Genomic DNA, 13,279 nt, shown 5'->3' on the forward strand with positions numbered 1-13,279 from the left:
CCAACCTCTTTGACCATGCCCGAGTCATCTGATCTAATCTCATGCGGTGCAATGTCATACTTTTGTTTTATATTGCTCCCGTGATGCCATGGGATGTTTCACTGTTAAAGGTTGTTAGGGTTGACATAATGCGGTAGAAGTAGATAGAAGACAAGTGAGAATATTAAGTAGATCAATTTCAGGTGCTGTGCTGTGTGCAGCCTGTATTGATGTCTATCACTCATCATAAGCACGGTAGACAAGAGACTGGACCTCCACAGTTACCGTTGTTCTTGCCCCACTGGACACAGATCTAAACTGAAGATATTGTTGAATTTTTAAAAAATTCTACATTTCAAAAGAGATCAGGTAACATCCTAACTTTCCACCAGGCAATGGTCCTGTCCCTGTGTGAAACTAGGGGGATTGCAGATACTGCATCATTTTAATATCTAATGGGTAATTAGAAAACTAGTTCACATCACGCAGTGGAGCAAGCGACAGCATGACAAGGCAGATGATCTGGTCAATCTCACATTGCTTCATGTGGGAGCTGGCCTTGTGTAAGTTGGTTGTTATGCTACCTACATTACAAAAGTGACTACACTTTTACATGGGCAGCACAGTGGTGTGGGCAGCACGGCAATACAGTGGTTAGCACAGCTGCTTCACAGCTCCAGGGTCCCAGGTTCGAATCCTGGATTGGGTCATTGTCTGTGCGGAGTCTGCACGTCCTCCCTGTGTCTGCGTGGGTTTCCTCCGGGTGCTCCGGTTTCCTCCCACAATCCAAAGATATGTAGGGTAGGTGGATTGGCCATGATAAATTGCCCTGAGTGTCCAAAAAGGTTAGGTGGGGTTACCGGGTTATGGGGATAGGGTGGAGGCATGGGCTTAAGTAGGGTGCTGTTTCCAAGGGTGCTGTTTCCATGCAGACCCGATGGGCCGAATGGCCTTCTGCACTGTAAATTCTATAAAAGTACCTTATTGCCTGTAAAGAGCTTTGAGGTAGATGCATGTCTGTCTTTCAAAGGTCGGCCATGACAAAGGTCAGCTGATTGCCATGGCAATAGTATAGTCCCCAATGGGGCGTGACTTGGAACAATCTGATGATGCTTGATGGACATTAACTGTTAAGCTAAAGGATCCACAGAAAACTAATAAGGCTTTTAAAATATTTCCCTCACGTCAATACAAATCTTTAAGACAATTTTCAGTTCTGCTAAAGAAGATAGGGCCCAAGAGGAGATTAACCCTCAAACAAAAAACAGATTCAGGTAGCAAGGGTCTTGAATGCCAGTTGGAAGAAAAGAATAAAAAAAAAATTCAGAGTACCCAATTCTTCTTTTTCTCCAATTAAGGGGCAATTCAGTGTGGCCAATCCACCTACCCTGCACATCTTTTGGTTGTGGGGGTGAGACCCACGCAGACTTGGGGAGAATGTGCAACCTCCACATGTACAGAGATCCAGGGCCGGGATTCGAACCCAGGTCCTCAGCGCCGCAGTCCCAGTGCTAACCACTGCGCCACATGCCGCCATGCTGTCACTACTCTGAGCTTTGTCTTTCGGGAGTCCTGTTTCTTAAAAGAATGTGATGGTTAGCTGAAACGCTGTTTTAACAGAGAAAGGCAACAAGATACAATCCATTGGGATCAGAGGTCGGGTGGACGAAGCAATTAAAAAAAAAATCCAATGTAGTAACAAAGTAGTTTTATTGTTCTATTATCATAAATGGTAAGCAATTGCATCAACATTTTAATGAAACGCACCAGTAAACTGGTTGGACACAATACCTGGAAATAATAATTCAACTCGCTACTGAAATAATCATCCTTTTGTACCAGAACACAAGGATACATGCTGGGTTCCAAAGGATAATTAATATGCCACATTCTGCTTCAAGGTTTATAATACCTTGTAAATCTATAGTGAACCACAAACACCTGATGCCCAACACATAACTGACAAAAAGGATCACAAATTCACCTTCCCACTGTGACCTCGGCTATTTAAATCCTAACCAACCAGAATAAAAATAGGCTAAATAAAATGGGTACAGACACAAACGTAAATGGAAAAAGTGGTTCCTTTGTGCTGTACCCACGACAAGGACAGATGTGCTTACAAAAGCAAAATACTACCGATGTTGGAAATCCGATATAAAAACAGAAAATGCTGGAAATACTCAGGAACTCATGACAGCATCTGTAGAGAGAGGGACAGAGTTAAAGTTTCAGGTCGGGGACTCAGATGCATTTATTCCGATCGGGTGTTAAGAAACTGACATCCAGAGGGCTTTGTCATCTGTTTTACTGCTACTTTTTTCAAAACCTTTGTTCAATTACGTTCGACAAACATTCATAATTTCTAATGTTGTAAAGCTCTGAAATAAAAGTCCATTTTCACAGACTCGGACTATTGCTCCTTAAGGTGGATTGATCCGGTGATGAAGGAGCTGCGCTCCGAAACCTCGTGGTTCCAAATAAACCTGTTGGACTTTAAGCTGGTGTTTTAAGACCTCTTACTGTACCCACCCCAAACAACACCAGCATTTCCACATCATGGTGCTCAGTTGAGTAAAAGGTGATAGCTGCACTAAAGGTCAAATATATTAATTCACCCTCAACTGAATTACCGAAGAGAAAATACACAACCAAGATTTTAAGGAGACAGGGATTGTAAATTTGGCATCATAATTGTATATTTCTGAATTTCCTCAATTTAGCTGGCAGGAGCTTGTCAAGTCCAATTAGCAGTATGTAACGTTGAGGTCATTTATGCAACAATTTAATCACAAGCAGCATAAAGAATTGCCTTTCTCACAACATGGGTTGTATAATGAAAGCCTTGCCGTTTATCAAAGTTCTACAGATACACAAATTATGTCATTTACAGTCAGATTTGCCACAGAGTACTTGGTTTCTATTTGGTGTTGGTGAATTCGAGCCAGTCACAAAAAAAAACAAAATCAAACCTTTTGTAGTGAGATTTTTTAACAAATTGGACGTTTTCTTTCCCTCTTGTACAAAATATCTGTATAGAAAAATCAGCAAGGTGAAATGTCACAGTCCACTGATGATATTGGTTAATGAACAGATCGATGAATGTTCTCTTCCCCTTCCAGATGCTCTTTCGGGTGTGAAAATGGAGTCCTGTTTATATATAGATATAAAAAAAATGATCACCATCAGTTTCACAGTCATTAATTTGGATGGTTATTCCGGATCCAAACGTGGCAACACAGGAAGAATGAGGTTTCCAAACGCAGAGTCCTGAGTAATGAAATAGCCTGAAGAATGAGCGTGTGCATGCTGAGAAACAAGCGAAAAAATATCAGTTAGATTTTTTTTGTTTTAAACAGTTATTGTCCAAATGAAATATAAAATGAATCTAGTACAGGGCTCAATTTGTTCCTAGGAAATCTAACTAGCGCTTTGTGCAAAAGAAAACCATTATTATTTACAAATAACAAACTAAGGGGAACATCATCGGCCCAAATATTGAAACAGCAAAGCATAGCCAAGATTTAGAATTTTTCCAATAGAGAAAATATAACCAATCCAATCTTAAATGCATAGATCCGAATTCAGATAAATATGAATAAGCTAATGAGCTTATACTTCTACCAGTTTAAAAAATATATACCTGCACCTTTCTTAAATGTCACCAAATGCTTTACACAATTAAATATGTATAGTGACTGTCGCACTGTAGGCCAACCCAGAAGCTGTTCTATGCTAGCAACATCGTGGAGACAGACAGCAAGGTGATGAATGATCAATTTGCTTCAAAGTAGTATGGAAGAGGTTCTGGCTCAACAATGAAGAAGTCTATGCTCTTTATCCACCTTTCATTTTCCCTTGAAAATAACAAATTGGGGTTCGAATGAACATCAGTAACCAGAGCAATGCATGGTCAACGGACTGCAACTTACAACGTTTAAGGTCGGAATTCTCCGGCCGTTGAGATTATTTGTTCCCGCTTGTGGCGCACCCTCGCCAATCCCACCGCCAGCAAATGTCACGCCACCGAGAAACACACGGCTGGGGGGCCGGAGAATCCAGCCCTACGTTTCAGGCTCATTCCATTGCTTTTAAAATGTATTTGGCACTTGAGCCGAGAATAAGTCAAAAACAAGCAAGTATTATAAGCCACAGAGGATGGGCAATAAATGTTGGTTTTGCCAGTGGTGCTGCATCCCATGAACAAAGAATAAAAAGCAGACCACCTGGTCATCATTCCACAAATGTAGAAAAGTTAGCTGATTACAAGAGTTAGAGGTTGCTCGGAGCCCACGGTATTTCAAACTAATCAATGTTCATTCAAATAAGAACAGGTTTGAAATGCTACTTTTGAAAGAGGTGTATCCAGGCTCACGACTGCTTTTTTGGTATAGCTCTTTTTGGAATCTTTGTGAACACAGCAAGTGCCGCTTTCCCACAGCTCCCTGTATTGCCTACCAGTGGAGACTAATCTATTCTGAAATCACAGTAAGCTAGCTTTAGGGAAACTATCCTCCCTCCTTATGGAATGTAACCCACTAGCAACAGAGGGGGCACAGAGGAAAATGTGCAGCCCCACATGTTGACGCAAGTACATTGATGCTTGAATATGTTACACATCACATCCCTGTCAGGAAGCCATACCTCTCGACATGGGCAATTGCAGGAGGCAGACAGATCATTGATCTTGTGTATTCTTATGCATGTCATTATATTAGTCAGGAGTAATTGCACTGCGGTCCTGCAAATTGCCTTCATAGCATTGCAAGCATGTTTCTGACATAGGACAGTCATGGTAACATCTTAAAACTTTGATCAATGTATTTTCCATTCTTTAATTAGTGGTGGTATTTTCACAATTCTGAATTTAGCAAGATCTGCTTTCCTTACAAGTTAAAACAGACAAAATGTTGTTGTCTCTGCACAAGCAAAAGCTACCAATAAAATCCTGGGTGTAGCCAATCTCTGAATATCTTTTCTGTTCAAATCTCTAGTCCTATGATTTCTCCAACATCCCCAGGCAAAACTACCCATTACATACCAAAAATGTTTTGCTACTGTAAATGTGTCATGTTTAATTATATAGTTATTAAATAACTTCACAAAAAAATCTGTTTTCTTTTGGGCAATTTTTGTTTTACAATCTCAAAGTTCCATACCATTTAAAATGCAAACTTTGTGACTCACAGGCAACTTTTCTTTTTTTTTTTTAAAAAGTATTTTTATTGGCATTTAAAATTTTACATAGTGAAACTTTGCATCCGATATTTACAGTTTATACAGTTCTTATGTACATACAATCTTTTTAAAAATAAATTTAGAGTGCCCAATTCATTTTGTCCAATTAAGGGGCAATTTAGCGTGGCCAATCCACCTACCCTGCACATCTTTGGGTTGTGGGGGTGAAACCCATGCAGACACAGGGAGAATGTGCAAAGTCCACACGGACAGTGACCCAGAGCCGGGATCGAACCTGGGACCTCGGCGCCGTGAGGCAGCAGTGCTAACCACTGCATCACAGAGCTGCCATCATACAATCTTTCTTGATATATCCTCTGTTCCCACCCACCCCCCACTTCCCCTCTCCCTGCCCTCTCCACACCCCCCCCCCCCCCCTCGTTGACCCCTCAGGTTGGCATCCCCCTCTGAACTCCCGTTCTGCCCCCTCTCCCCTCCTTTCTTCTGTAGTTTTTGTTGCAGGCCTTGTGGGTTCGGGGGGAGGCTTCCTGCCCCCTCTCCCTCCCCCTCCTCCATGCTGCTTCCTGTGGTTCCCCCTTAGTTTCCTCCTCAATTCCTCCCCTCCTCCTTTATGTACCTCTTACTGCTGTGTATTTCTGTCTGCTCTCCCCCCGCCTCTCGCTCTTTCCCTCGTCGCTGTACACAGGCGACTTAACCACATGCACACTTGATAAAGGGAGATGGTGCAATGGCCCGATTGTACCAGGTAAATTCAAAGGAACGAACGTACAAGGCAAATCCACAATGGAACAAAATGTCAATTCACAGCCTGTTGACTGTGAGCACAGGTGTTAAGAATACCTGCAAGGCCGCTTTCTGTTGTGCTGCTATGTGCTGTTGTTCAGCGTGGTCCCGGAAATCTTTAGCAAAAGCTGGTCTTGATAAAGGAATACTGTGAGGAAGCAATGCAAAACAAAAATGATGCATCCAAACCTTTCAGCTGTCCAAGTGTACCTTTATACCGTCTATACATAATTTCTCTCTGTCAAACAGTGAACCAAAATACCATTCATAGGCTTGGATATAAGTAATAGGAGGAGTAGGCCATATGGCCCATCAACCTCGTTCTTCCACCTCCCCCTGCTAAAATCAGGGCTAATCATCTACTTAACCACACTTCCAGATTCCCATATCTCTTACATTCCCCGAGTATACAAAAAAAACCTATTGATCTCGGATTGTAATTAATTTAAGAATCGAGCATCCACAGCTCTGCGATAGAAATTTCCAAAGATCCATAATCTTCAGAGTGAAGAAATCTTTAATTTCTCTGTACCTCAGATCTAAATGGCTGACCCTTTAGTCAAAGGCTGAAATTCCTTTGATTCCCCAGATTCCCCAGCAAGGAAAACATCTTTCCTGCATTAACCTTCTCAAGCTCCTTAAGAATTTTATGTCTCGATGAGAATGCCTCTCATTTTACTAAATTCCAGAAAATATTGGCCTATAAAATATATATATTTTTAAATAGAATTTACAGTGCAGAATCGGCCCATCGACCCTTGGAAAGAGAATCCTACTTAAGCTCACACCTCCACTCTAACCCAACCTACCCTTTTTATGGATACTAAGGGTAATTTAGCATGGCCAATCCACCTAACCTGAATATCTTTGGAATGTGGAAGGAAACCGGAGCACCCGGACGAAACCCATGCAGACACGGGGAGAACGTGCAGACTCTGCACAGACAGCGACCCAAACCGGGAATCGAACCTGGGACCCTGGAGCTGTGAAGCGACAGTGCTAACCACTGTTCTACCGTGCCGCCTTAATCTGGTCTACTTCCATTTATGGCTAAGAACCCGAATCTGCTATTGTCATATTCATGGAAGCTATAATGTAGAGATGCCGGCGTTGGACTGGGATGGGCACAGTAAGCAGTCTTACAACACCAGGTTAAAGTCCAACAGGTTTATTTGGAATCACGGGCTTTCGGTGCGTAGCTCCTTCATCATGGAGATACTATAAACTTCACTTAACGGATGCATTACATTTGTACCGACACTTAAGACTAAATTTGGGATGGTATGATCAACTATAACCTGAATTCTTCCCATGGGTGTATGCATTTGCTAACATATATTCATTTCATGCTGTACAACTACTGTGAAGATAAGTTTGAAATAGCATCGCAATGAGGACAATATTCCTGACATCGAGATTTTAAGTGAATTCCAAATAAACAGTCACTGTAATACTGACTGTTATAGTGGTAAAGTGGTGCATCGCCTTAATTAAATGTTCAGAAAAAGGTTAAGACTGGAATTAGCAATTAAAAAAAAAACATCAATAATATTGTGACGGGAGTGGACTAGACCACGGAACACAGAGCTGAAATATCAGTCAAAAATATAAAAAATTTGCTGGAGTTACACAGTCAAGGAGTTTGCAAGGCAACTTTTTCACCAGGCATTAAACATCGATTATATTATTGTTTTTGGTAAATTTAGAGTACCTAATTATTTTTTTCCAATTAAGGGGAAATTTAGCGTGGCCAATCCACCTAGCCTGCACATCTTTTGGGCTGTGGGGGCGAAACCCACGCAAACACGGGGAGAATGTGCAAACTCCACACGGACAGTGACCCACAGCCGGGATCGAACCTGGGACCTCGGCGTCGCGAGGCAGCAATGCTAACCACTGCGCCACCGTGCTGCCCTTAGATTACATTATTAACATGCACTTGATAGAGGAGTGATATGGGAGCTAAAGACTGTACCACTGAACATTGGGACTGAAAAGACACCCATTACGTAAAAATAAATTGTTTTAATATCGAAAGGCAAGCTGATCCCTAGAGACACTAGCTTTGCATCTGTTAAATCTCCTCCAAAATAGCGTTGATTAATACAGACTGAAAAGTTGAACATTTCTGAAATAATGTGAACATTCTGGAGATATTCTTTTTTTTAAAATTTTTTTATAAATTTAGAGTACCCAATTATTTTTTCCAATTAAGGGGCAATTTAGCATGGCCTATCCACCTACCCTGCACATCTTTGGGTTGTGGGGGCGAAACCCACCCAGACACGGGGAGAATGTGCAAACTCCACACGGACAGTGACCCAGGGCCGGGATTCGAACCCGGGCCCTCAACGCCGTAGGCAGCAATGCTAACCACTGTGCCACCGTGCTGCCCTATTCTGGAGATATTCTGAGAAAGAGTTGCAAAATGAGCTAGCCATCATTCCTCAGCTATATCAAATCCAACCTTCAGCTCACTTGCAAGGTTCTTGCAGACATGCAAGAAAAATCTGATATACGATACCTGGCTCCAGGGTTGTTCATTGACGACTGATTTTGCATGATCAACTTTTTCTTCTCTTGTTTGAGCTCTGCCAGGATAGCAGCACGGTTTTTGTTCTGAACGTCTTTAGAAAAATTACAAAATTTGAGAGTGCAAAACTTAAAAGAAACACATTAAATTGGAGATGAGAAGCCCCCTCTCCACCCATCGTCATGTGAGGGGCAATACAACTGTGATCTTCGGGATAGATTCCGAACAGAATTAGCAGCTGAAAATTGGGGGTTCATGAGGTACTGTGGGCCAGCAACAGCAGCAGAATTGCATTCCCACAATCTGTAACTTTGCGGCCTGGCACAGCCCTCGCTACCCTTAACGTCAGACCAGTGGACAAACCCTGCTTCAGTAGGTGTAGGACGAGCAGGCTCCGGAAGCAGCGAAAGGCAACTAAATATGAGTCAACTTGATGACACCAGGAGCATCTGCATGCTGAAGGAGTGTGCTACAGACAAAAACAAAGAGAACCCCAACCAACCGATCAGATCACAGCTCCGCAGTCCTGTCACAACCAGTCAGAAATGGGAGACAGGAAGAAAGGACCGTGGGGGGGTGGGGGCAGAAAGAACAAATATATGAGTAGGCTTCAAATTTACAAGATGCAACAAATTCATTGCTCACAGTTACCCATCCATCCTTGATTGTATACAAAAGCAGAGTCCAGATTCACCAAAAAAAGTTTCATTGCATTTGCAGTTAAATTATTATTCACTCGGAAAAAAATAATTAGTTTGCTAACAGGACAGGTCTTGATTGCTTATGGATGACAATGAAATGCACAAACCTTTTGAAAGGGTTTCTCTGTTCCCGATTTTCTTTATTCTTAAAATAAAATGACATTACTGTACATTACAAAAAATAATATGCAATGTTGTGGAAGCTGGAGAGCATGTGGAAGTCATTTTTAAAAAAGGTTGAAAACATTTCATTCTTTAAAAGAAACGTAATTCAATGGAGTAATTCTCGCTGGAGTAAGACAGACTTCGGAGGCTCCATATCTTTTGAGAAAGACCTTTCAAAGTCATTAAGCTTTCAGGCTCAATGCTCCGTATCAGTGCGTATCTTGCATTTATTCACCGAGAGTTAAAGGAAGCTTTAAGGAGGTTAAAAATAATCACTGCTTTTTTCTTATATTTGGCTGGATCAATAAATGATTTCAAAAGTATTCCATTATTCGTATGAGAGCTATTCTGAGGAAAAGACAAATACAAAACTAACGCTAATGCCTGAGCAGTTACTACAAGGAAGAGGCAAGAATTAAGAACAAAAATCAATAATCACTTTACTAATGTTGCACTGTCCGGATCACTCCAGGTTATGACAAGAGAGAATTGCTGAACAAACAGATCAGGAAAGGTCCAAATTTGACTCCACGCCCAGCACAAGTTAGTTGATCTCAGCCAGGATTGGAAAGAAGGGTGCTACAATTTGCTTCAGCGCCTTAGTCTGAGGGAGGGGTCTCAGCAAAGAGTCCCATTCGTGGCCAGTATCCAATAATCCCTGGATGACCGTTTGCATGCGAGGACAATGGATGACGTGGGTTCGCTCCCGGCCCCAAGTCACTGTCCACATGGCGTTTGCGCATTCTCCCCATGTCTGCGTGAATTTCATCCTCATAACCCAAAGGTGTGCAGGGTAGGTGGATTGGTCACGCCCCTTAATTGGAAAAAAAAATAAGAATTGGGTACTCTAAATTTATTTTTAAAAAGCTACATCGCAATGTCCTTCCATTGACAAATTGCCTGTTGGAGAACAGGGAAGAAAAAACAGGGGAGATGAAAAAGGAAAAAAAAAATAGAAGGAATATAAATGTTTCTGCAACTCCCATGGAAATGGAGTAGCAATCTGAGCTTATCCACAGGCAGGATATTTTCAAGGTAGCTATCCAAAAGACTGTCTCAGCCGGAGAATTTGCCAACAAGAGGACAACGTTTCCTTTTTAGATGCTTTGGCTGCACCACTATCCTCGGGCAAAGGTCTGCTCAAAGTACTTGCAAATGCTAAAGCCGATTATTTAGCAAAGGCTTCAGGAAATCTAGCCACTGTTTCCCCTTTACCTCGAGCTCTCGGAAACATCTGGCTGTCGTTTATGGATTTTCTGAAGTTTAGAAACTCATCAGGTTGGGAATTACAATACCCACGCGCTTAATAGGTTAGCTCAAAATGGAAGAGGTCTACATCACATCAGATGTACAGGAATTATGCGCTCCCCCCCAGGTATTTTCTCCCCATTCTCGAATGGTTGATTCCACAGATGAATGAAATGAAATGAAAATCGCTTATTGTCACGAGTAGGCTTCAATGAAGTTACTGTGAAACGCCCCTAGTCGCCACATTCCGGCGCCTGTTCAGGGAGGCTGGTACGGGAATCAAACCGTGCTGCTGGCCTGCTTTAAAAGCCAGCGATTTAGCCCAATGAGCTAAACCAGCCCCTTACCCTCATGCCAGTTACCCTCCAGGATCATGAGCAAATGGCCATTTTTGATGTACAAGGTGATATGGTGAACGTCAACAGGTTATCACAACTAAGGCAGATTCCATCATCATCCGAAATCTACAGATTCACACTTCCAATTGAGATTGATGGATGGCAATCAAACAATGAAACCCCAAGTGGAATTTCATTTCTCTAACTAGGGTACAGAGGTTGTTTGCAGCACTCTAACAACTATTCTGCTTGAAATCATCTATCCCACCATAGTTCCTAGATTGAACATATGACCCATCTTGCTTATATATATAAAAAAAAATAATAATTTAGAGTACCCAATTATGTTTTCCAATTAAGCGGCAATTTAGCATGGCCAATTCACCTAACCTGCACATCTTTGGGTTGTGGGGGCGAAACCCACGCAGACACGGGGAGAATGTGCAAACTCCACACAGACAGTGACCCAGAGTCGGGATTCGAACCCGGGTCCTCAGCGCCGTAGGCAGAAATGCTAACCACTGTGCCACAGTGCTGCCCCTTATATATTTTTTTAAATGTATTTTATTACAAACATGTATCAAAACAGGTAACAGCAAATAAACATCCCGGAAACATACTTCCCAGCAATCAACTATACAGTCTGTATAATTTTTTCTCCTTTTTCACCTCCCCCACCCCGCGACGAACAGCTCCTCAAACACAGTCACAAACATCCCTCACCTTTTCTCAAACCCCCCTGCAGAGCCCCTTAACTCATACTTTATCTTCTCTAACCGCAGGAAGTTGTACAGGTCACCCAACCAAGCTGCTACCCCCGGTGGCGATGCCGACCGCCTCTCCAGTAAAATTCACCACTGTGCAATCAGAGAGGCGAATGGCCACGACATCGGCCTTCCTCCTCTCCATGAGCTCCGGCTTCTCGGAAACCCTAAATATCGCCACCAAAAGGTCCAAGACCATCGCCTCTGCCACTATCCTGGCTAAGACCGCGAACACTCCCGCCCAGAATCTTCCCAACTTTTCGCAACCCCGAAACATGTGCGCGTGATTTGCTGGTCCCCGCCTTATATAGCACACTTACTCACCATCTTAACCAACTCAACAACTGGAGATAGGGGTAGCATATTTAAAACATTTTCCTCTTTTCCCCAACTCCATTCATGTAACCCTTAACTGGGATTATCCAAGAGGAAGTCAATGAATATATGCTAATCTAAGAGTCCCACACAACAATGTTGAAAGGTTGTCCCTTTGCAGGCAATATTCCTCACTTCACTTCCTCCACAGATCATCAGGGCAGCTTGATGAGAAATTGGCACATAAAATATGGTCACAAGCAAATATTATAGAATTTACAGTGCAGAAGGAGGCCATTTGGCCCATTGAGTCTGCACCCTACAGAAGCCCACGTATCTACCCTATCCCCATAACCCCCACTTAACATTTTTTGGATACCAAGGTTAGGTGCATTGGCCATGATAAATTGCCCTTAGTGTCCAAAATTGCCCTTAGAGTTAGATGGGGTTACTGGGTTATGGGGATAGGGTGGAGGTGTTGACCTTGGGTAGGGTGCTCTTTCCAAGAGCCGGTGCAGACTCGATGGGCCAAATGGCCTCCTTCTGCACTGTAAATTCTATGTTAAAAAAAAATAAAAATTCTAAGGGCAATTTAGCATGGCCATCCGCCTAACCCACACATCTTTGGACTGTGAGAGGAAACCGGAACACCCGGAGGAAACCCACGCAGATACGGGGAGAACGTGCAGACTCCGCACAGACAGTGACCCAGCCGGGAATCGAACCTGGGACCCTGGAGCTGTGAAGCCACTGTGCTAACCACTATTCTACCGTGGTGCCCAATATGTGTTGAGACAGTCATTTAAACTAATGCCATAGCCACGGTGCAAACCTGTTGTGTTTGACTGAACTACTCACACAATACCCTAGAAACAATATCACCAATGTTTTGTGTTTGTCTACGGTATGACTTAAGTAGTGATCCTTATTACTTCACATTTACAGACTGGGTTTCTGTTTCTGGAGGTTTATTCTTAAACTGGTCTTGGGAATTAAAAACTCCAACCTTGTTAATAAATGCTCTTTTTTTTATTCAGGTAACTATCTTATTTCAATCCAGCTTATTTATTTATTATACAGTTGGATTCCAGTTGTATCCATCTGACACAAAATCAGCTGAGCAACAAATGCTGCAGTTCCATGAGCAGATGGTCAGTCACTAGGTCACTAGAAAGGTAACAGGAATACAATCTGTCTCGCTGGACATCTACCTAGCTTGAAATCTTTGATTTCTTTAGAACAATCAAATGAATG

The 13,279-nt window shown here is 42.4% G+C and overlaps 2 protein-coding genes across 6 annotated transcripts in view; one reads left to right on the forward strand and one right to left on the reverse strand.

Moving 5' to 3' along the window:
• Positions 1–13,279, forward strand: part of snx30 (sorting nexin family member 30) — a 216,699-nt gene that overhangs the window by 113,983 nt on the left and 89,437 nt on the right. The gene's annotated exons all lie outside the window — the stretch shown is intronic.
• The window catches only part of LOC119970127 (ints3 and nabp interacting protein), a 78,738-nt gene that overhangs the window by 33,048 nt on the left and 32,411 nt on the right, over positions 1–13,279 (reverse strand). For 2 of the 5 annotated variants that reach the window (XM_038804190.1, XM_038804189.1), the window contains exons 3-6: positions 9,303–9,340; positions 8,486–8,588; positions 6,019–6,109; positions 1,671–3,288 (exon numbers count right to left, since the gene is read on the reverse strand). The exons of 1 other annotated variant lie outside the window; for it this stretch is intronic. In XM_038804190.1, the coding sequence (XP_038660118.1) occupies positions 3,193–3,288; positions 6,019–6,109; positions 8,486–8,588; positions 9,303–9,340 (328 nt within the window). In that variant the 3' untranslated portion in view covers positions 1,671–3,192. Of the gene's footprint in view, positions 1–1,670; positions 3,289–6,018; positions 6,110–8,485; positions 8,589–9,302; positions 9,341–13,279 lie in introns of those variants that run through there. 2 more of the 5 variants (XM_038804195.1, XM_038804193.1) reach the window with 1 other exon arrangement.

The sequence above is a fragment of the Scyliorhinus canicula genome, chromosome 8, assembly GCF_902713615.1.
Source record: "Scyliorhinus canicula chromosome 8, sScyCan1.1, whole genome shotgun sequence".
In the NCBI taxonomy this organism is placed as follows: domain Eukaryota; kingdom Metazoa; phylum Chordata; class Chondrichthyes; order Carcharhiniformes; family Scyliorhinidae; genus Scyliorhinus; species Scyliorhinus canicula.